A 22,155-nucleotide genomic window follows, 5' to 3' on the forward strand; every position below is an offset into this window, starting at 1 on the left:
TGGTGGGGATTGAACCCAGAGGCATTCTACCTTCGAGCTACACCCCCATCCTTATTTTTTTATTTCTTTTTTTTTTTTTTTTTTTTTTTTGGTACTGGGGGTAGAACCCAGAGGCTTTCTACCTCCGGGCGATACCCCCAGACCTATTTTTGGAAACAGGGTCTCACTAAGTTGCTGAGAGCCTCACTAAGTAGCTGAGGCTGGCTTCGAACCTGCATGATCCTCCTGTCTCAGCCTCCCAAGTGCGGTGATTACAAGCGTGCGCCACCACGCCCAGCTCTTATTTTTTTACTTTGAAACAGGATCTCACTAAGTTGATGAGAGTCTCACTACTTGTTGAGACTGTCCTCAAACCTGCAATCCTCCTGTTTCAGCCTCCCAAGTACCAGGATTTCAGGCATGCGTCGCCACATCTGCCTGCAAGAAAACTTTAATCTGTATATCTATACCAAGAAGACAGGGGGCCAACACTTGCAGCTCTGTCTTCAGGGGTACTGACCTGAGCGCCCATGTAACATGGACAAGGGAGACCAGAAGTACACATATTGGTCCAAAGGTGGTCCAGTTGATCTTCATCTTAGGATGGTCAGTTAGGGCCTTGTCTGAGGCCAAAACATAGTTTTTGTTGCCGGGGTTAAGCTTCCTTTCTTATTTGTTTTGTTTCATTTGTTTGTTGTGCTCCTGAGAATTCACCCAGGGCTTTGCAGATGTTAAGCAAATGACCTGCCACTGATCTACCTTCTAGCCCTGGGGATTAATTTCAATTCATCAAAAGATGTTTGACAGCTGGGCATTGTGGTGCACACTTGTAATCCCAGCATTTGGGAGGCTGAGACCAGAGGATCGCGATTCGAGGACAGCCTCAGATTCTTAGTGAGGCCCTTTGTAACTCAGTGAGACCCTGTTTCAATATAAAGAATAAGCCAGGCGTGGTGGCGCATGCTTGTAATCCCCGCGCTTGGGAGGCTGACACAGGAGGATCACGCAGGTTTGAAGCCAGCCAGGTTAAGAGACCCTGTTTCCAAATAAAAATATAAAAAGTAGGTCTGGGAGTGTAGCCTGGAGGTAGAAGGGCTTCCAGGAACCCCAGTACCACAAAAAAAAAAAAAAAAAGAATAAAAAAAGGCTGGGGTGTAGCTCAGAGGTACAATGCTCCTGGGTTCCATCCCCAGTACCCAGTACCGCAAAAAAAGAAAGCCAGGCATGGTGGCGCATGCTTGTAATCCCAGCATTCGGGAGGCTGAGACCAGAGGATCGTGGTTCGCGGACAGCCTCAGCTACTTAGTGAGGCCCTCTGCAACTCAGTGAGACCCGGTTTCAAAATAAAGAATAAAAAATTGGGTAGGGGGTGTAGCTCAGAGGTCAAATGCCCCTGGGTTCCAGACCCAGACCCACAAAAAAAAAAAAAAAAAAAAAAAAAGATGTTTGGCAAGCTGGGAGTGATGGTGCACATTTGTAATCCCAGCATTCAGGAGGCAGAGACTAGAGGATCACGGTTCGTGGATGGCCACAGCTACTTTTTTTGTGTATGTGTAGTACTGGGAATAGAACCCAGGGGCCTTCTACCTCCGGGCTATATTCCCAGACCTATTTAATAATTTGTTTGGAAACAGGGTCTCACTAAGTTGCTGAGGTTGGCTTCAAACCCGCTTGATCCTCCTGTCTCAGCCTCCCAGGTACTGGGATTACAAGCGTGTGCCACCAGCTACTTAATGAGGCCCTTGGCTACTCAGTGAGACTCTGTTTCAAAAAATAAAAACACTAGTTGGGCGTGGTGGCGCACGCTTGTAATCCCCGCGCTTGGGAGGCTGAGACAGGAGGATCGCACAGGTTCGAAGCCAGCCACGCACACTGGCTTAGGAGACCCTGTTTCCAAATAAAAATGTGAAAATAGGTCTGGGAGTGTAGCCCAGAGGTAGAAGGGCTTCCAGGAACCCCAGTACCACCAAAATAATAACAATAATAATAATAATAATAATAATAATAATAATACGACTTTAAAAATAGGGCTGAGGTTGTAGCTCTGAGGTACAATGTCCCTGAGTTCCATCCCCAGTACTGGAAAAAAAAAAAAAAAAAAAGATGTTTGGCAAGCCGGGCTTGGTGGCGCACACTTGTAATCCCAGCATTTGGGAGGCTGAGACAGGAGGATCATGGTTCATGGACAGATTTAGCTACTTAGTGAGGCCCTCTGCAACTCAGTGAGATCCTGTTTCAAAGTAAAGAATTAAAAAATAAGGCTGGGGGTGTAGCTCAGAGATAGAAGGCCCCTGAGTTCCATCCTCAGTACCGCAAAAAAGAAAAAAGATGTTTGGCAGCCAGGCATAGTGGCACACACTTATAATCCCAGCAAGAGGCTGAGACAGGAGGATCATGGTTTGCAGACAGCCTCAGCTACTTAGTGAGGCCCTTTACAACTCAATGAGACCCTGTTTCATAATTTAAAAAAAATAGGATTGGGGGTGTACCTTGGAGGTAGACTGCCCCCAGGTTCCATCCCCGGTAAGGCAAAAAAAAATAAAAATAAAAAAAAGATATTTATCTCTTTAACTTATCTTTCCTGGGATCCAAGGTGACTGACTGAGAATAAAGGAGATAGAGGCAGAGATGCCAAGTTTTTCACATGCATAGAGCCAAATGAAGAGTTTTTAGCAAAATGAGCCTCCAAGTCCTTGTTTATTATTTTGTGTATTCTACAGATGAGGGAACAGGCGGAAGGAGAACGAGCAAGGTACCCGAGGTCAGAGCGCTGGTGAGTGACCGTCAGGATCGGGTCCAGATGCAGCCCCCCACTGTGGCCCTGCACTGTGCCACCCGAGGGAGCATTTGCTTCTTGGAACAGCTACACTCTCCGCCTGGGCTCTCGTGGTAGGCTGGTTTCCCAGGTGTCCTCCGGCCCTGACAGTCTAGGGTTCTGGGTCATCAGAGGGAATGGAGAAGGGACCACGGGGCCTTCTCAATGGCTTCTCAATGGCTCTCTAGAAAGTACCACCAGGCCTCTGGTTTGGGTCCTCTTCTAAACGCAAGTCCTCCTCCACTCGGCCCTTTTCTTAGGGAGCAGCTTTAGAATTCCAGGACTTCTGAGTATTGATTGTTTGCAAGGGCGTCAGCAGTGTGTGGTTTCCCGACAATGGCGCGGTGTTCTATTATAGAACTTGGCTGGTTTCCTCTCCATCACCGGGCAGGGCACTGGCCTGTGTCTGGCTCACCTTCTGCCTGTGACCTGAGCTATTCTGGTTGAATCCTGTGGTCAGGTCACCTGCCCCAGCCCCTCAGAGTGGGGACCACAGGACAAGCAGAGGCCCAGCTCTGGTAGAGAAAGATAAAATCCAAATCAAACCACAAACCCAGAGTAGGATCAGTATAATGCCAGAGTGCGTGTGTGTGTGTGTGTGTGTGTGTGTGTGTGTGTGTGATGGGGATGAACCCAGGGGCATTATCCTTCTGAGCTACTCCCTACCCCATTCCCTATTTATTTATTTATTCATTTATTTTTGTGGTAGGATCAAACCCAGGGACATTCTAGCTCCAAGCTACACTTCCCAGCCGGATTTTTTATTCTTTATTTTGAGACAGGGTCTCACTGAGTTGCAAAGGGCCTCACTAAGTAGCTGAGGCTGTCTGCCAACCGTAAGCCTCATGCCTCAGCCTCCCAAATGCTGGGATCACAAGCATGCGCCACCACGCCCGGAAACTTTTTTTTTTTTTTAACTGAGAATCAAACCCAGGGGCATTCTACCTCTGTGATATACAAGAGGTCACAAGCTCAAGGCAAGCCTCAGCAACTATCAAGATGTTGTCTGAACTAAAATTTTAAGAAAGGACTGAGAGCTGGGCATGGTGGCACACTTGTAATCTCAGCATTCGAGAGGCTGAGATAGGAGGATCACGGTTCAAAGACAGCTACTTAGTGAGACCCTCCTCAACTTAGCCTGTTTCAAAATAAATAATAAAAAATAGGGCAGGGGGTATAGCTCAGAGGTTGAATGCCTCTGAGTTCCACTCCCAGATCCGAAAAAAAAAAAAAAAAAAGGACAACTGCTTCTTGATTCAGAGGTGATTTTGTGTGTGTGTGTGTGTGTGTGTGTGTGTGTGTGTGTCTGTATGTATGTATGTATGTATGTATATCTGTCACTGGGGATTGAATCCAGAGGCATTCTACCTCTGGGCTATACTCCCAGTCCTATTTTATTTTATTTCATTTTATATATACATATATACATATATACATATATACATATATACATATATACATATATACATATATACACATATACACATATACACATATACACATATACACATATACACATATACACATATACACATATACACATATACACATATACACATATACATATATACATATATATATATATATTGTGGTACTGGGACTGGAACCCAAGGACATTCTACCTGTGAGCTACACCCCAGCCCTATTTTTTGTTCTTTATTTGGAAACAGGGTCTCACTGAGTTGCAGAGAGCCTCACTAAGTAGCTGAGGCTGTCTGTGAACTGTGGATCCTCCTGCTTGTCCTATTTTATTTTTATTTTGAAACAGGTCTAAGTTCGGAGGGCCTCATTAAGTTGCTGTGGCTGGCCATAAACCTACAGTCCTCTTGCCTCAGCCTCCCAAATACCGAGATTGCAATTGTGTACCACCATACCTGGCTCAGAGGATTACACACCTGTAATCCCAGCACTTTGCAGGCTGAGATAGAAGGATGACAGGTTCAAGCCTCACAATTTAGAGAGACTCTCAGCAACCTAGTGAGACCTTGTTCCAAAACAAAAACTAAAAAGAGGTTTGAAGGTAGAATGCCACTGGGTTCAATCTCCAGTATGGCCACCACCACCAAAAAAGAGAAAGAAAGAAGAAAGAAAGAAAGAAAGAAAGAAAGAAAGAAAGAAAGAAAGAAAGAAAGAAAGAAAGAAGAATAAATGGATTATTAATTTTTAATTATTAATTAATTATTAATTAATTATTAATTAATTAATTATTAATTAATTATTAATTTATTAAAAAATAAATGGATTATTATAAGTGGTTAAAGGAAAACTTTGCAATGGACAGACTTACAGCCGGAACCCTGGGTTGTTCACTTGGCCTCCTGAGCAATGGCGAATGGCATGGCTAGCTGTCCAGAGGTTGGGAAAAAACAGTGTTGGAAGACCGCGCCAAGGCATTCTGGGTAAGAGGCACTGCGAATCTGTGAGAGTTGTCACGTGGGTCTCTATATCCCAAGTTAATGGCAAAAGAAGGTGTCTAGCACAGAGGAGGTGCCCAGCAACCAGGAGGAGAGGGTGATTCGTGCTGGGGATGTCAACCTCTCTCCTCAGCTACCCAGGGTGGGCACCACGGGCCCATGAGTGGAGGAGCTATGACAGTGTGTGGGTCAGCTTCCACTGCTGTGACGAGGGACCTAGAAAAACAACTCAGAGGGAAAGACATATTTAAAGTTGCGTGTGGCCGGGCGTGGTGGCACACACGCTTGTAATCCCAACGCCTGGGAGGCTTAGACAGGAGGATCACGCAGGTTCAAAGCCAGCCTCAATACTGAGTGAGGCTCTCAGCAACTTAGTAAGACCCTGTTTCCAAATAAAGTGTAAAATAGGTCTGTGGGTATAGCCTGGAGGTAGTAAAACCCCTGGGTTCCACCCCCGGAACCAGAAAAAAAATAAAAAAATAAAGTTACGTGCACGTGTGTGTGTGTGTGTGTGTGTGTGTGTGTGTGTGTGTGTGGTGCTGGGGATTGAACCTGGGACATTATACCTCTGAGCTACATCCCCAAACCTATTTTATATTATTTTATTTATTTATTTATTTATTTCATTACTGAGGATTGAACCCAGGGGCATTCTACATCTGAGCTACACTCCCAGCCCTATTTGTGTGTGTGTGTGTGTGTGTGTGTGTGTGTGTGTGTGTGTGTGTGTGTTACTAAGGATGGAACCCAGGGTCATTCTACCTCTAAGCTACACCCCAGCCCTATTTTTTCTTCTTTATTTTGAAACAGGGTCTCACTGAGTTCTAAAGGGCCTTACTAAGTAGCTGAGGTTGTCCCCAAACCACGATCCTTCTGTCTCAGCTCCCAAATGCTGGGATTAAAAGTGTGCACCATTATGGCCGGCTCCCAGCTCTATTTTCTTTTTTAATCTTTATTTGGAAACAGGGTCTCATTAAGTTGTGGAGAACCTCACTAAGTAGCTGAGGTTGACCATGAGCCTGTGATCCTCCTGTCTCGTCCTCCCAAGTACTGGGATTACAAGTGTGCACCACCATGCCCTGCTTTATTCTTTATTTTGAAGCAGGGTCTACTGAGTTGCTGAGGTTGCCCTTGAACTTGTGATTCTCTTTTCTCAGCCTTCCAAGTAGTGGGATTATAGGTGTGCACTATGATGCCCAGAAAATACTTGCCTTTTTGGAATCAAGTTGGGTGGCTGCATTTGTAATGCCTGGAAAATAAAAAATGCGCCTATGACAAGCTTTGCCAAGAATATCACATGAGTTTACAAATGCCAATAAGAAGTTTTAGGATCTCGGTGGTCACAGGTGTGCATAGTAGGTACAGGGCCCCAGGTTCAAGCTCCAGCACCATGAACACACACACACACACACACACACACACACACACACACACACACACACTATTTTCAGAAAATTCCAGAAACTATACACCTAGATGAGAGCTGGGCATTGAAAAAACCTGATTAGCAATGTAGTGAGACCTTGTTTTAAAGCAAAAAATAAAACTGGGCATGGTGGCACATGCTTGTAATCTCAGCATTCTGGAGGCTGAGACAGGAGGATCGTGGTTCGTGGTCAGCCTCAGCTACTTAGTGAGGCTCTCCTCAACTTAGTGAGACCCTGTTTCAAAATAAAGAATAAAAAATAGGGCAAGGGGTGTACCTCGGAGGCAGAATGCCCCTGGTTCCATCCCCAACCCCTCAAAAAAAAAAAAAAAAATAGAGCCGGGTGTGGTGGCACACGCTTGTAATCCCTGCTCTTGGGAGGCTGAGACAGGAGGATCACACAGGTTCAAAGCCAGCTTCAGCTACTTAGTGAGGCTCTCAGCAACTTAGTGAGACCCTGTTTCCAAATAAAATACAAAATAGGTCTGTTTCCAAATAAAATATAAAATAGCCCAGAGGTAGAAAGCCCCTTGGTTCCATCCCCAGTACCACCAAAAAAATAAAAATAAATAAATAAAATAAAATAAAAAATCGCCGGGCATGGTGGCTCACGCTTGTAATCCCCACAATTGGAAGACAGAGACAGGAGGATTAAGCGGTTTGAAGCCAGCCTCGCTGGCTTAAGAGACCCTGTTTCCAAATAAAATATAAAATAGGTCTGGGAGTGTAGCCTGGAGGTAGAAGGGTTCCATCCCCAGTACCACAAAAATAAATAAATAAATAAATAAATAAATAAATAAATAATAAAAATAAAAAAATAAAGCTGGGCATGGTGGTGCATGCTTGTAATCCCAGCATTTGGGAGGCTATGATAGTAGGATTGTGGTTCGCAGCCAGCCTCAGCCACTTAGTGAGGCTCTTTGCAATTCAGTGAGACCCTATTTCAAAAATAAAGAACAAAAAAATAGGGCTGGAGGTGTAGCTTAGAAGTAGAATGCCTCTGGCTTCCATCCCCCATATTAAAAAAAAAAAAATCCAGGTGTGGTGGAGCATGCTTGTAATCCTAGTACTTGGGAGGCTGAGAGAAGAGGATCACAGATTCAAGGACAGCCTCAACAAGTAGTAAGACTCTTATCAACCTAGTGAGACCCTGTTTTAAACTAAACATGAAATAAGACTGGGGGTATAGCTTGGAGGTAGAATACCCCTGGGGTCAATTCCCAGCACCATACACAAAATAAATAAATAAATAAAAGTAGATAGATAGATAGATAGATAGATAGATAGATAGGGCCAGGGGTGTAGCTCAGAGGTGGAATGGCCTGGGTTTAATCCCCAGTTTTAAAAAAATGGAAGGAAGGAAGAAAGGAGAGAAGGAAGGAGAGAAACTGACTAGGATATTTTTTTCAGTGCTAGGATCAAACCTAGGACCTCTCACATGCTAGGCAAGTGATTTACCACTGAGTTACATCCCCAGCCAAAAACAACAGAATTTAATACACAAAGCAGAAGAGAAAATGAAAAGTTCATTCAATAGCCAGGTTTCCTGGATTTAAGGCATTAAAGGAAGGAAAGGACGGCACAGGTGTCCTTGAATGAGAACCACAAGATAGAATAAATCCAGGTTGCCTCTGAAAACACTTCTTACCCAGGCAGGTGGGTTTTAATAGCAAGATACCCAGAGAGCCAAGCAGGTTCCTGCTGTGAAATATCAGGTTGCAGGTGGGGATTAGACTGAGGCTGGTGGAACAGAAAGAAATAAGAAAAAAAAAAAAAAAAAAAAAACCTTCTCATTTTTCTGCCAAGGTACAGAAAAGAAAGGTGACCCACCTGTGGTTACATAACAAGTTACAGGCTGAACTGGGACTAGAATTAGGCCTAGACTGTCTCAGTCTCTTTCTTTCACATAACAAACATCTCCAAGAACCTGTATCAACTATTGTTGTTGTTGTTGTTCCCTAGTACTTGGAATTAAACTCAAAGTCTTAGTCATGCTAAGCAAGGGCTCTACTACTGAATCACAGCCCCAGATTGTGTGTATGTGTGTTTTACTGGGGATTGAACAAGGGGCATTCTGCCTCTGAGCTATACATCTAGCCCTACTTTATTTCTGTGCTATTAGGGATTGAAGCCAAGGTCATTGGGTCATTCTACCTCTAAGCTACATCCCCAGCCCTATTTTTTATTCTTTAGTTTGAAACAGGGTCTCACTAAGTTGCGGAGGGCCTAAGTAGCTGAGGCTGGCCATGAACGTTTTTCAGCCTCCCAAGTACTGGGATTATAAGTGTACACTATCACACCTGGCTAATTATATTTTATTTTGAAAGAGAGTCTCACAAAGTTGCGGAAGGCCTCACTAAATAGCTGAGGCTGGCCATGAACCTGCCATCCTCCTGTTTTAGCCTCCCAAGTACTGAGGTTACAGGCATGGGATACACTCAGCTAGATTTTTTTTTTTTTTTTTTTTGTGTGTGTGTGTGTGTGTGTGTGTGTGTGTGTGTGTGACTAGGGGTTGAACTCAAGAGCATTCCACCTTTGAGCTACATTCCCAGCCCTATTTTATTTTTTATTTTTGAAACAGGGTCTCACTAGGTTGATGAGAATCTCATTCTTGCTGAGGCTGTCTTTGAATCTGCGATTTTCCTGTCTCAGCCTCCCAAGTACTGGGATTACAAGCATGTGCCACCATGCCCATCTCAGACCCATTCTTTTAAGTTTTTTCTCATGAGTTATTCTCATCAAGTCATTTCTCATCAATCATTCATTCAACAAATGTTACTGGGGGCCTACTTTATCCTTAACTCTGAGCAGGGAGCTGGAACAACCAAAATAAATAAAATAAGATCTGATTCAGACCCAGAGGTCAAGCACTTTGTTTTGAACCCAGCTCAGTGGTGCACACTTGTAATTCTAGTACTTGGGAAGCTGAGACAGGAGGATCTCAGGTTTGAGAACAGCCTCCACAATTTAGCTAGACCCTAGGCAACTCAACAAGACCCTGCTTCAAAATAAAAAGTACTGAAGTATAGCTCATAGGTAGAATGCCCCCAGGGTTCAATCCCCAGTACAAAAACAAAAAAACAAACCTTTCGTTTTGGAGTGAAAGTTCGTGTCTCCTGCCCCTAAATGCTTATGTTGAAATCCTAACTCCTAATATGATGGTATCAGGAGGTGGGGTCTTTGAGAAGTAATTAGCATTTAGGTCTATTTTCTTTTTTGGTACTGGGGGACTGAACTCAGAAACATTCTACCTCTGAGCTACACCCTCAGTCTTATTTATGTTTGTTTGTTTGTTTGTTTGTTTGTTTGTTTGTTTTTGCCGTACTAGAGATGGAAGCCAGGGGCATTCTACCTCTGAGCTCCACCTCCAGCCCTACTTTTCATTCTTTATTTTGAAACAGGGTTTCACTGAGTTGTGGAAGACCTCACTAAGTAGCTGAGGCTGGCTGCAAACCTACAATTCTCCTGTCTCAGACTCCCAAGTACTGGGATTACTAGCGTGCCCACCATGTCCAGCTTTGTTTGTTTGGTGATACTGGAGATGGAACTCAGGGACCTTCTACTTCTGGACTATACCCCTAGACCTATTTTATTGTTTATTTGGAAAGAGGGTCTCCCTAAATTGCTGAGACCCCCACTAAATTGCTAGGCTAGTTTCAAACCTGCAATCCTCCTGTCTCGGTCTCCTAAGTACTGGAATTACCAGCAATGCCACCATTCCTGGCTCTGTGTGTGTGTGTGTGTGTGTGTGTGTGTGTGTGTGTGTGTGTTGTGGGTCTGAGGATGGAACCCAGAGGCATTTGACCTCTGAGCTACACCCCCTACCTTATTTTATAATCTTTATTTTGAAACAGGGTCTCACTAAGTTGCAGAGGGCCTAAGTAGCTGAGGCTGTCCGCAAATCGCGATCCTCCCGTCTCAGCCTCCCTAATGCTGGGATTACAAGCGTGCGCCACCACGCCCGGCTGTGTGTGTGTGTGTAAACAGGGTCTATGTTGTGAAGGGCCTCACCAAGTTGCTGAGGCTGTCCTTTAACTTGCAATACTCCTGTCTAAGCCTCCCAAGTACTGGGATTACAAGGTATGCCAACCATGCCAGGCTGGTAATTAAGTCTTAAGGGTGGATACTCATAAATGAAATTAGAGTCATTATGCAAGGAACCCCAGAGTGCTTTCTCACTCTCTTTCCACCATGTAAGGATACAACAAAAAGTTGGCTGTCTGCAACCTGGAGTTAGAGACTCCATAACTTTGAGAAATAAATGAAATAGCCACCTAGTCTGTAGATTTTTTGTTGTTATTGTTGTACTGGGGATTAAGCCCAGGGCCTTACACATGCTAGACAAGTGTTCTCTACCACTGAAACGCATCCCCAATCCTTATATTATTTTATATGATTTTATTTTTATGGTACTGGGGATTAAATCCGGGGGCATTCTACCCTGAGCTACACCCCAGCCCTATTTATTTTTTATTTTGAAACAGGGTCTCTCTAAGTTGCAAACAGCCTCACTAAGTTGCTAAGGCTGGCTGCAGTCCTCCTGTTTCATGCTCCCAAGAACTAGTATTATAGGTGAGTTTCACCACGTCCAATTTTATATTATTTTGAGATGGCGAGGGGGTCTCGCTAAATTGTCCAGGCTGGCCTTGAACTTGTGATCCTCCTGTCTTAGCCTCCTCAGTAGCTAGGATTACAGTTGTGTGTGTTAACATGCCCAGTTTATTATACGTGTGTGTGCTTGTGTCATGTGTGGGTGTGCGTATATACTGGTATTAGGGACTGAACTCGGAGGCATTCTACCTCTGAGCTCCACCTCGACCCTTTTTATATTTTTTAATTTAAGTTTTAAAATTTATTTAAGCCGGGCGTGGTGGCTTGTAATCCTCACGCTTGAGAGTAGGGGACAGGAGGATCGCGCAGGTTCGAAGACAGCCTCCTTGGTTTAAGAGACTCTGTTTCCAAATAAAATATTTTAAAAAATAGGTCTGGGAGTGTAGCCTGGAGGTAGAAGGTTTCCATCCCCAGTACCACCAAAAATATTTATTTAATTATTTATTTATTTATTTATTTATTTATTTATTTATTTATTTGCGGGTCTGGGGATGGAACCCACAGGCATTTGACCTCCGAGCTACACCCACTGCCCTATTTTTTTATTCTTTATTTTGAAACCGGGTCTCACTGCAGGGAGCCTCACTAAATAGCTGAGGCTATCTGCGAACCGCAATCCTCCATTCTCAGCCTCCCGAATGCTGGGATTACAAACGTGCGCCACAACGCCCGACTAATCCTTAAAATTTAAGAGCCGGGTTGCCGGGCGTGCTGGCACACGTTGGCTTAAATGCTGGAGCGCTGGCCTCCGCTGGGCGCATGCGCGCAGCTCGCCAGCCCGCCTCGGAGCGCCTTCTTCGCATGCGCGGGAACCCGGAAGTGCCTCTGATTGGCTGGAAGCGCAAGCTGCGGAGGAATGGCGGCGCCGTGGCTTTTGCTGGGCAGTGGCCATTGGTTTTCGGCTTTGGCGCTCGGGGTGACTCTCCTCAAGTGCCTTCTCATTCCCACCTAGTAAGGACCTGCACGGCCAGGGGCTGGGCGGGGAAGCCTCGCGATCGGTCGGGTTGGGGGAGAAACGTGACCATCCCTTGGTAAGAGGAGGACGCGTCAGGACGTGTGGCCACCGCTCCGAGAGCCTGGGCCGAGCTTCCCGCTGCGTGGTCGTCACCTGAGCCCAGGAGTAGGCTGTATCCTGGCTGGCCAGGTTCATTCCTGAGCTTCAGGGTCCTCATCCTTAACATGCACATTGAACACCCTCCCCCACCATTCATTCAGTCAGGGTTAGCAGCTGCCAGTGGCGCCAGGCGCTGTTGTAAATTTACCCTGCAGATCCAGTGGTGAGCAGAAGACATTTCCAGACCTTCTTCTCCGTGCAGTTGGTGGGGGCACACAGACGACTGGAAAAGTTTCAGATTTTGATGAGATCTATAAAGAAAACAGGAAGTTATTTTTTTATTATAGTGTGCGTGTGTGGTACAGGGGATTGAACCCGGGGACATTCTACCTTCGAGCTACACCCTAGACTTAGTGGTGGTGTTGTTATTATTATCATTAAAGTTATTATTTGTTTTGAAACGGTCTCACTGAGTTGCAGTGGGCTACACTAAGTAGTAGCTGCGATCCTCCTGTCTCAGCCTCCCAAATGCCGGGATTACAAGCGTGCACCACCACACCCGGCTGTATTCTTTATTTTGAAACAGGGTCTCATTAAGTTGTAGAGGGCCTCACTAAGTAGCTGTGGCTGGCCGAGAACCCGTGATGCCCCTGTTTCAGCCTCCCTAGTACTGGGATTACAAACATGCCCCCCACGCTTGGTTTAATGCATGTTAATTGCACAGATTAAAGGGCTTCACCGTGAAATTTCCGTACACGTTTATATTATGCTTTGATTGCATTCACCCAAAGTGATGTTTAAGTTAAAATCCCAAGTATGAAAGAGTAAGCAATGTGAAAGACAGGTCAGGCCCAGGAAAAAGTAACTTCTTTTCTGTAGCAGGAAAGAGCTCCCTCATCACTCAGGTACAAAAAACATCTGTAAACCAGGCCTAGTAGCCCACACTATAATCCCAGTATTTGGGAAGCTAAATTTGGAGGATGGCAGGTTCAAGACCAGCCTCTGCAATTTAGTGAGATCCTATTTCAAAATTAAAAAAAAAAAAAATCAATGGAAAGGTGTAAATCAGAAGTAGAATACCCCTGGGTTCAATCCTCAGTACAAAAAAAAAAAAAAAAAAAAAAAAAGGCACTGTTTTGGCTGAAGATTAGTAAAGGAGGAAAAGCAAGATGACCAATTCATACACAGTTATGAAGTCATAATCTGTGGTATGATGAATGGGTGCAGAGCCATCATCCAGTAATGGCATCTATACAGAGGAATGTGAGATAAATATTAACATTAGCTCCTGCCTTCACTTCATCCTTCCAACTTTCACTTTTTGCCTCTCATTCTCATCCCTTTGTCCCTTCCCTTCAAGTCTTCCCATCTCCTAGTTTAGGGTTTGGTTTATTGGTATACTTTGATTCAAGCTCTGTATGACCTCTTATTCTTTGTGTATAGAATATGTGTCCATTCTAATGTATATATGCAATTATTTATATACATGTATGTATATATTTACTTATATACTTTTTGGTGGTACTGAGGATTGAACCTAGGAACATTTTACCTCTGAGCTACACTCCCAGTCCTATTTTTTGTTTTGAAAGAGGGTCCCACTAGGTTGATAAGAGCCTTACTACTTGCTGAGGCTGTCCTCAAACCTGTGATCCTCCTGTCTCAGCCTCCCGAGGACTGGATTACAGGTGTACACTACCACACTTGGTTTATATGTAATTATTTAAACCTTGTAATATGTCAGGCATGGTGGCACATGCCTGTAATCCCAGTACTTAGAAGACTGAGATGGCCGGGTGTGATGGCGCACGCTTGTAATCCCTGTGCTTGAGAGGCGGGGACAGGAGGTAGCCCCTGGGTTCCATCCCCAGCCCAGTACCACAATAAATAAATAAATAAATAAATAAATAAATAAATAAATAAATAAATAAATAAATAAATAAGAAAGTTAGAAATTGATGAATGTTCCAGGAGTGGTGGCGCATATCTGTAATCCTAGTACTTAGAAGGCTAAACAGGAGGATTGCAGGTTCGAGGTCAACCTCAGCAATTTTTCTTTTCTTTTCTTTTCTCTTTTTTGGTACTGGGGATGAAACCCAGGGTCATTCTACCTCCAAGCTATACCCTCAGCCTGATTTTTTATTTTGAAATAGGGTCTCACTAAGTTGCAAAAAGCCTCACTAAGTAGCTGAGGCTGTGCACGAACCGCTATCCTCCTGTCTCAGCCTCCCAAATGCTGGGATTACAAGTGGGTGCCACTATGCCTGGCTAGCCCCAGCAATTTAATAAGGTACTCAGCAACTTACTGAGACCATGTTTCAAAAAAATAAAATAGGGTGGCATAGCTCGGAGATACAGTGCCCCTGGGTTCCATCCCCAGTACCACACACACAAAAAGAAATTGGTGTTTCAATATTTCCTTTTGTTTATTTAGCCATTCCACAGATTTTGAAGTACACCGGAACTGGCTTGCCATCACTCACAGTTTGCCACTCTCACAGTGGTATTATGAGGTAAGTTTTCCTTTTAATCATTTTTGTATTTGTTTTTTGTTTTTTTGGTGGTAGTGGGGTTCCTGGGCCCTTCTACCTCCGGGCTACACTCCCAGACCTTTTTTTTTTTTTTTTTTTGGTGGTACTGGGGGTGGAACCCAGGGCTTTCTACCTCAGGGCTATACTCCCAGACCTATTTTATATTTTATTTGAAAACAGGGTCTCACTAAGTTGCTGAGAGCCTCACTCAGTAGCCGAGGCTGGCTTAGAACCTGCGCAATCCTCCTGTCTCAGCCTCCCAAGCGTGGGGATTACAAGCGTGCCCCACCACGCCCGGCTCCCAGACCTATTTTATACTTTTTTTTTTTAATTTGGAAACAGGGTCTCTTAAGCCAGCACAGCTGGCCTCGAACCTGCATGATCCTCCTGTCTCGGCCTCCCAAGTGCATTTTTGTATTTTTATTAAGATGTATAAGACCACATAAATATTGATACTAAACAGATTTCCAGAGCTGAGATAGCTTAGTGGTAGAGCATTCACCTAGTATGGATGAGGCAGTAGGTTCAATCCCCAGCACTGCCACAAAAAAAGTATTAAAAATAGGTTTCCCTACAATCATATGTCTAATCTTATGAAAATGGTGTTTTTTCCTCAATTCTGTCTTCTGGAACTACTAGGGAATCCCCTTACTTCAAAACGAGATCCCCACTGGGTGTAGTGATGCATACCAAGTGCTTGGGAGGCTGAGACTGGAGGATTGCAGGTTCAAGGATAGCCTCCATAAGTAGGGAGACTCTCATCAACCTAGTGAAACCCTGTCTCAAAATAAAAATAAAAGTAGGAATGCTGGGCATGTGGCGCATGCTTGTAATTCCAGCATTCAGGAGGCTGAGACAGGAGGATCATGGTTTTGTGGACAGCCTCAGCTACTACTTAGTGAAGCCCTTTGCAACTCAAGGAAACCCTGTTTCAAAAAAAGAATTAAAAAAAGGGGGGGGGGCTGGGGATATTGCTGGGAGGTAGAATGTCCCTGGGTTCCATCCCCAACACCAAAAAAAAAAAAATATATATATATATATATATATATATATATATATATATATATATATATACACATACATACACATACACACATACACACACACACACACACACACACACACACACACACGGCATGGTAGCACATGCTTGTAATCCTAGTACGTGGGAGGCTGAGACAGGAGGATCTGGGTTTGCAGCCAGCCTCAGATACTTAGTGAGGCCCTCTGCAACTTAGTGGGACCTTGTTTCAAAATGGAAAAAAAAAAAAATTGGGCTGGAGGTATAGCTCAGTGGTAGAATGCCCCTGGGTTCAATCCCCAGTACCACCAAAAAAAAAAAAAAAAATTAGGGCTGGGGACACAGCTCAGAGTTAGAAAGCCCCTGGATTCTATCCCTAATACCAATACATACATACACACATAAAATGTGTAACTATGTTACCAAGTGTGGTGGCTCAAACCTGTAATCCCAATACTTGGGAGGCTGAGACAGGATCACAGGTTCAAGGCTAGCCTCAGCAACATTATACAGCCCTCTGCAACTTAATTAGTCTGTTTCAAAACAATAAATAAAATAGGGCTGGGGGTGTAGCTCAGAGGTAGAGTACCCTGGAATTGAATCCCCAGTACACAAAAAACAAACAACAAAGAGAAAAAAGAAAAATTTGGACTTTTCAATAAAATAAGTGAATCTTTTAATAAAATAAGTGAATCAATAAAAAAAGAAAAAAGCCGGGCGTGGTGGCGCACGCTTGTAATCCCTGTGCTTGGGAGGTGGAGACTGTAGCCCGGAGGTAGAAGGGTTTCCAGGAACCCCAGTACCACCAAAAAAAGAAAAAAGAAAAACTGGGACTTTTCAATAAAATAAGTGAATCTCTGGGCGCGCGCGTGTGTGGGGGGAGGGGTGTTTTACTGGGGATTAAACCCAGGGGCATTATGCCTCAGAAGTTATTTATTTATTAATATTATTGTTTGCAGTACTGGGAATTAAACCCAGGGGTATTCTGCCTCTTAGCTGTACCCCTAGCCCTATTTTTATTCTTTATTTTGAAACAGGGTCTCACTAAGTTGATGAGAACCTCTTTAAGTAGCTGAGGCTGCCTGCAAATCTGTGATCTTCCTATCTCATCCTCCCAGGCACCAGGATTACAGGTGTGTGCTACCATTCCCTGCTCCTTTTTTATTTTTTATTTTGAAATAGGATCTCACTAAATTGTAGAGGGCCTTCTAAGGCTTGCTGCCAATCACCAGTCCTCGTGTTTTATCCTCCCAAGTTTTACAAGCTTGGGCCACCATGCCCAGCCCCATACTGTACTTCTAAGGAAAGAGGACTTTTTCATTGAATTACTGTTTCAGCTCTTCTAGGTACAAGGCCCTGGTTTTAGAGACATCCTACAATAATAGTAATAATTTTTTTTATTATTTTGTTTGCGGTACTGAGTATGGAACGCAGGGGCATTCTCCCTCCAACCTATACCCACAGTCCTATTTTTCAGTCTTTTTATTTTTTGAAACAGGGTCTCACTGAGTTGCAAAGGGCTTTGCTAAGTAGCTGAGGCTGTGCACAAACTGCGATCCTCCAGTGTCAGCCTCCCAAATGCCGGGATTACAAGCATGTGCCACCACGCTCGGCTAATTGTAATACTTTTTAAACAAGAAATTGAATTGAATTTATTTATTTGTGTATGCTAAGCCTGTGTTCTACCACTGGGTTATACCTTGAGCCAATAGTAATAATTTTTTATTTTTTTGGTATTGGGGATTGAACATTTTTTGGTATTGGGCATTCTACCTCTGGGCTACACCCCCAGCCTATTTTTTATTCTTTATTCTGAAACAGTCTCACTAAGTTGTGGAAGGCTTCACTAATTAGCTGAGGCTGGCTGCGAACCTGTGATCCTCCTGTCTCAGCCTCTCAAGTACTGGGATTTACAAGTGTGTGCCACCAGACCCAACTCTTCTTTATTTTTAAATAGAGTCTAAGTTGCAGAAAGCATCACTAAGTACCTGAGTCTGGCCATGAACCTGCGATCCACCCGTCTCAGCCTCCTAAGTACTGGATTATAAGCATGTGCCACCATACCTGGCCTTGAGCCTGTGATTTCCCTGTCTCAGCCTCCCAAGTACTAGGATTACAAGTTTGTGCCACCTTGCCAGGATTTTTTTTTTTTTTTAATTTTGAAATAGAGTCTCACTAAATTGTGGAAGACCTTGCTAAATTGTTGAGGCTGCCACAAAACTGCGATCCTCCTGTTTCAGCTTCCCAAGATTAAATACCATTGGTTTAAACAGGTGTGGTAGGCTCGCCTACCTCATGGGGTTATTATAAATATTACATTTTATATATACATAAATGTAATTTTATTCAATGTCTTTAAAAGTTATAAAAGCATTCATGTATATATGAAAAGTATTGAACTAAATGTGAAATTAATAATATTATCACTTAAAATTATTATTGCCAGGTACGGTGGCACATGCTTATAATCCAGTACTTAGGAAATAGTACTTAGGAGGCTGAGATGGGTGGGTTGAGATCCTCCTTTGCTCAGCTTTATTTTTTATTTGGAAATAGGATCTTGTTAAGTTGCTGAGGCACCTCACTAATTGCTGAGGTTGGCCTTGAACCTGCAAGCCTCCTGATTCAGCCTCCCAAGTACTGGGATTATAGGCTTGTGCCACCATACCCAGCTCCAGATGAATAAGTCTGGGAAATGTCATTTTGTCTGGATTGTATTGAGGAAATATGGTATTAAATAGTATTAACTTATTCCTTATTTAAAGGAAATAGAACTTATATAAAAGCAAATGCTAAAATAATGAAAACTACTATGCCTTAAACTGTGCATTATTTTAAATGCAATTTCACTGTGGGGTGTGTGTGTGTGTGTGTGTGTGTGTGTGTGTGTGTGTGTGTGTGTTTTACTGGGAATTGAGCCCAAGGGCCTTCTGCTAGAACTCTGAGCTACGTCCCAGACCTATTTTGTTTTTATTTAGAAACAAGTTCTCTCTAGGTTGATGAGAGTCTTACTACTTGCTGAGGCTGCCCTCAAACCTATGAACCACCTGCCTCAGCCTCCCAAGTACTGGAATTACAAACACACACCACACCCTGATTTCACTGTGCTATTTTTAAAGACCAGGTAGTGAAAACTTTTGTGTTTTTATATCTTCTTTGTTTTCAGTTACTTACAATATGTTTTATTTTCAATTTGTATCACAGGCAACTTCAGAGTGGACCTTGGATTACCCGCCGTTTTTTGCATGGTTTGAGTACATCCTGTCACATGTTGCCAAATATTTTGATCAAGAGATGCTGAATGTCCATAATCTGAACTACTTCAGCTCAAGGACCTTACTTTTCCAGAGGTTTTCTGTCATCTTTACAGATGCACTCTTTGTGTATGCTGTCCACGAGTAAGTCTGGGAAATGTCATTTTGTCTGGACGGTTTTGAGGAAATAGGGTATTAAATAGTATTAACTTATTCCTTATTTAAAGGAAACAGAACTTATATAACAGAAAATGCTAAAATAATGAAAAACTACTGTGCTTTAAACTGTGTAATTACCTTGAACAGGAGATGGGTGTGGTGGCGCACACCTGTAGTCTCAGTTCTTGGGAGGCTGAGACAGGAGGATTGCAGATTCAAAACCAGCCTCAGCAATGTAGTGAGGCTCTCAGCAACTTGCTGAGATCCTGTTTCCAAGTAAAAGGTAGTAGGGATCGGGGCATAGCCCAAGGTAGAAGGCTCTTGGGTTCCATCCCTGGTACAAAAAAAAAATTACAACGAGAAGTCGAGTGGAATCTGCAGAATAAATGGGAGTAAGATGAGGTACAAGGCAAAGATAGAAGAAGAGATTATGAATGTTGTAAAAGGCAGACAAAAGCTGGCTGTGGTGGCACACACCTGTAATCCCAGTCCTTGGGAGGCTGAGACAGGAGGATTGCAGGTTCATGGTCAGCCTCGGCAAGTAGTGAGACTCACCAACCTAGGGAGACCCTGTTTCAAAATAAAAATACAAAATAGAACTGGGCATGTAGCTTGGAGGTAGAATGTCCCTGGGTTTAATCCCCAATTCCACACATCCAAAAAAAGGCAGACAGAGTGGAGTTCCAGGACCGGTTCACCCACCCAACATATCTCCAGGTGTTTTTCTCTCCTTCCTTGCAGCAGGACCCTAGAGAGTTCTGCGATGGCCGCATTGGCTGGGACGCACACATTTGCACAGCTGAGCTCTGCCCCCAGCAGGAAGGTCCCTTGGGAATGTTCTAACCTCTGCTTGTTGTCATCGAGTAACTCTTGTTTGACCCCCTCACTTCCAGTCCGCTTATGCCCTGGCACGAGTTGGAAGGGAAGGTGATTTGTCGTACGTTCCTCTTAGCACCGTGTTTGAGTGCAAGCTCTCTCCAGGCAGACGGGAAGAGGGAGTAGAATTCATTTCCATCAGCCAAGGAGAGGGAACAGTTAAATAGGATCGCTGAAACCTGGGTGCCAGTTCCCAGAACCAGGCACTGTATATTGATTATTAATCTATTTAGTTGTTTTATCTATTCTTTGAGGTTGCTCTCTCTGTTCATGAGGAAATCGTCTCCCTGGGGAAATAGGATGCCTTTTCTAGCCTTTGTTTAATTGCCTCTCTTACTTGTTTTAGATTCCTCTTTATTTGTGTGTGGGGGGGGGTACTGGGATTGAACCCAGGAGCATCCAACCTCTGAGTCTACCCCTAGCCCTATTTTAGTTTTACTTTGAAAAAGGATCTCACTAGATTGATGAGTCTCACTATTTGCTGAGGCAGTTCTTGAACCTGTGATCCTCCTGTCTCAACCTCCCAAGTACTGGGATTATAGATGTACGCCACCAGGCCTAGCTTAGATTCTTTGTTTTTAGTATTTGCCAATATTAAAGCCGGCAGCTTTGGAGGCTAAGACAGGAGGATCGAAGGTTGGAAACCAGTCTCAGCAACTTAGAATCTGTTTCAACATAAAAATAAAAAGGGCTGGAGGTGAAGCTTGGAGGTAGAACACCCCTGGGTTCAATTGCCAGTACCAGAAAACAAAACAAAAACCCCCAAACTTGCCAATATTCAAATGTAAAACTTTAGAAATCTTTTTGAAAAATGATGCATCTTCATTTTTGGAAAAGTACACATACACCAATGACTGCATATTTTCCCTCCTAGAACTATATCTATTAACATTTTGGTGCAAGCCTGTAATACCTGTGAGGCTGAGACGGGGTCACAGGTTCGAGGACAGCCTTAGCAATTTAGTGAGACTCTCAGCAACCTAGCATGACCTTGTTTAAAAAAAAAAAAGTTAAAAAAAGGCCAGGGGGTAGAATGTACCTAGGTTCAATCCCCAGTAACCCTCCCCCAAAAACAACAGCAACAACAAAAACATATTTATTATGGTGTCTGTATATTTTTTTATTTTTTGAGGTACTGGGGATGGAACTCAGGGCCATTCTATCTCTGAGCTACACCCTCAGCCCTATTTTTTGTTTTCTATTAAAACAGGGTCTCACTGAGTTGCAAAGGGCCTCGCTAAGTAATAGCTGAGGCTGTCCTTGAACTGTGATCCTCCTGTCTCAGCCATCCAAATGCTGGGATTACAAGTGTGCACCACCACGCCCAGCTCAGTATATTTTATTAAAACAGAAATGAGATTTTAAGGTTTTATCACCTTTATTATCATTTAATATATCTCAACATTTAGATGGCATACATTATTTTAAAATTATTATTACTTGGAAAATCAGAAGTTGCAAGTTTGCAGCTTCATTGTGTGTGTGTGTGTGTGTGTGTGTGTGTGTGTGTGTGTGTGTGTGTGTACCCTGTTTCAAAATAAAGAATTAAAAAAATAGGGCTGGGGGCATATCATGGAGGTAGAATGCCCCTGGGTTCCATCCCCAGTACCACAAAAAATAAAAAGAAGAAGCTGGAGATATAGCTTTGGAAGTAGAAGGCCCCTAGGTTCAATCCTCAGTACCAAAACAATAACAAACAAAAAAGAAATCAAGAACTAAAATAATTTGTACCCTCTTTTTCTTTTTCTTTTTTTTTTTTTTTTTTTTTTTTTTGTGTGTGTGTGTGTGTGTAGTACTGGGGCTGGAACCCAGGGGCATTCTACCCCCGAGCGACACCCCAGCCCTATTTTTTGTTCATTATTTTTGAAAGAGAGTCTCCCTGAGTTGCAGAGGGCCTCACCAAGTAGCTGAGGCTGTCCACAAACCATGATCCTCCTGTCTCAGCCTTCCCAATGCGGGGATTACAAGCATGCGCCACCATACCCGGCTCTCCTCTTGATTTTCAAAATCCTGAT

At 43.5% G+C, this 22,155-nt stretch overlaps 1 protein-coding gene across 3 annotated transcripts in view; it reads left to right on the top strand.

Moving 5' to 3' along the window:
• Window positions 1-12,101: 12,101 nt before the first annotated feature.
• ALG8 (ALG8 alpha-1,3-glucosyltransferase) overlaps window positions 12,102-22,155 on the top strand; it is a gene marked incomplete at both ends in the record, with an annotated part of 36,544 nt that continues 26,490 nt past the window's right edge. Inside the window, 3 exons of one of the 3 annotated variants that reach the window (XM_080695060.1) lie at window positions 12,102-12,196; window positions 14,734-14,812; window positions 19,056-19,249. In XM_080695060.1, the coding sequence (XP_080551186.1) occupies window positions 12,102-12,196; window positions 14,734-14,812; window positions 19,056-19,249 (368 nt within the window). The remainder of the gene's footprint in view (window positions 12,197-14,733; window positions 14,813-19,055; window positions 19,250-22,155) is intronic. The other 2 variants (XM_080695061.1, XM_080695062.1) reach the window with 2 other exon arrangements.

The sequence above is a fragment of the Muscardinus avellanarius genome (assembly GCF_963383645.1).
Source record: "Muscardinus avellanarius genome assembly, chromosome: 1".
Lineage (NCBI taxonomy): Eukaryota > Metazoa > Chordata > Mammalia > Rodentia > Gliridae > Muscardinus > Muscardinus avellanarius.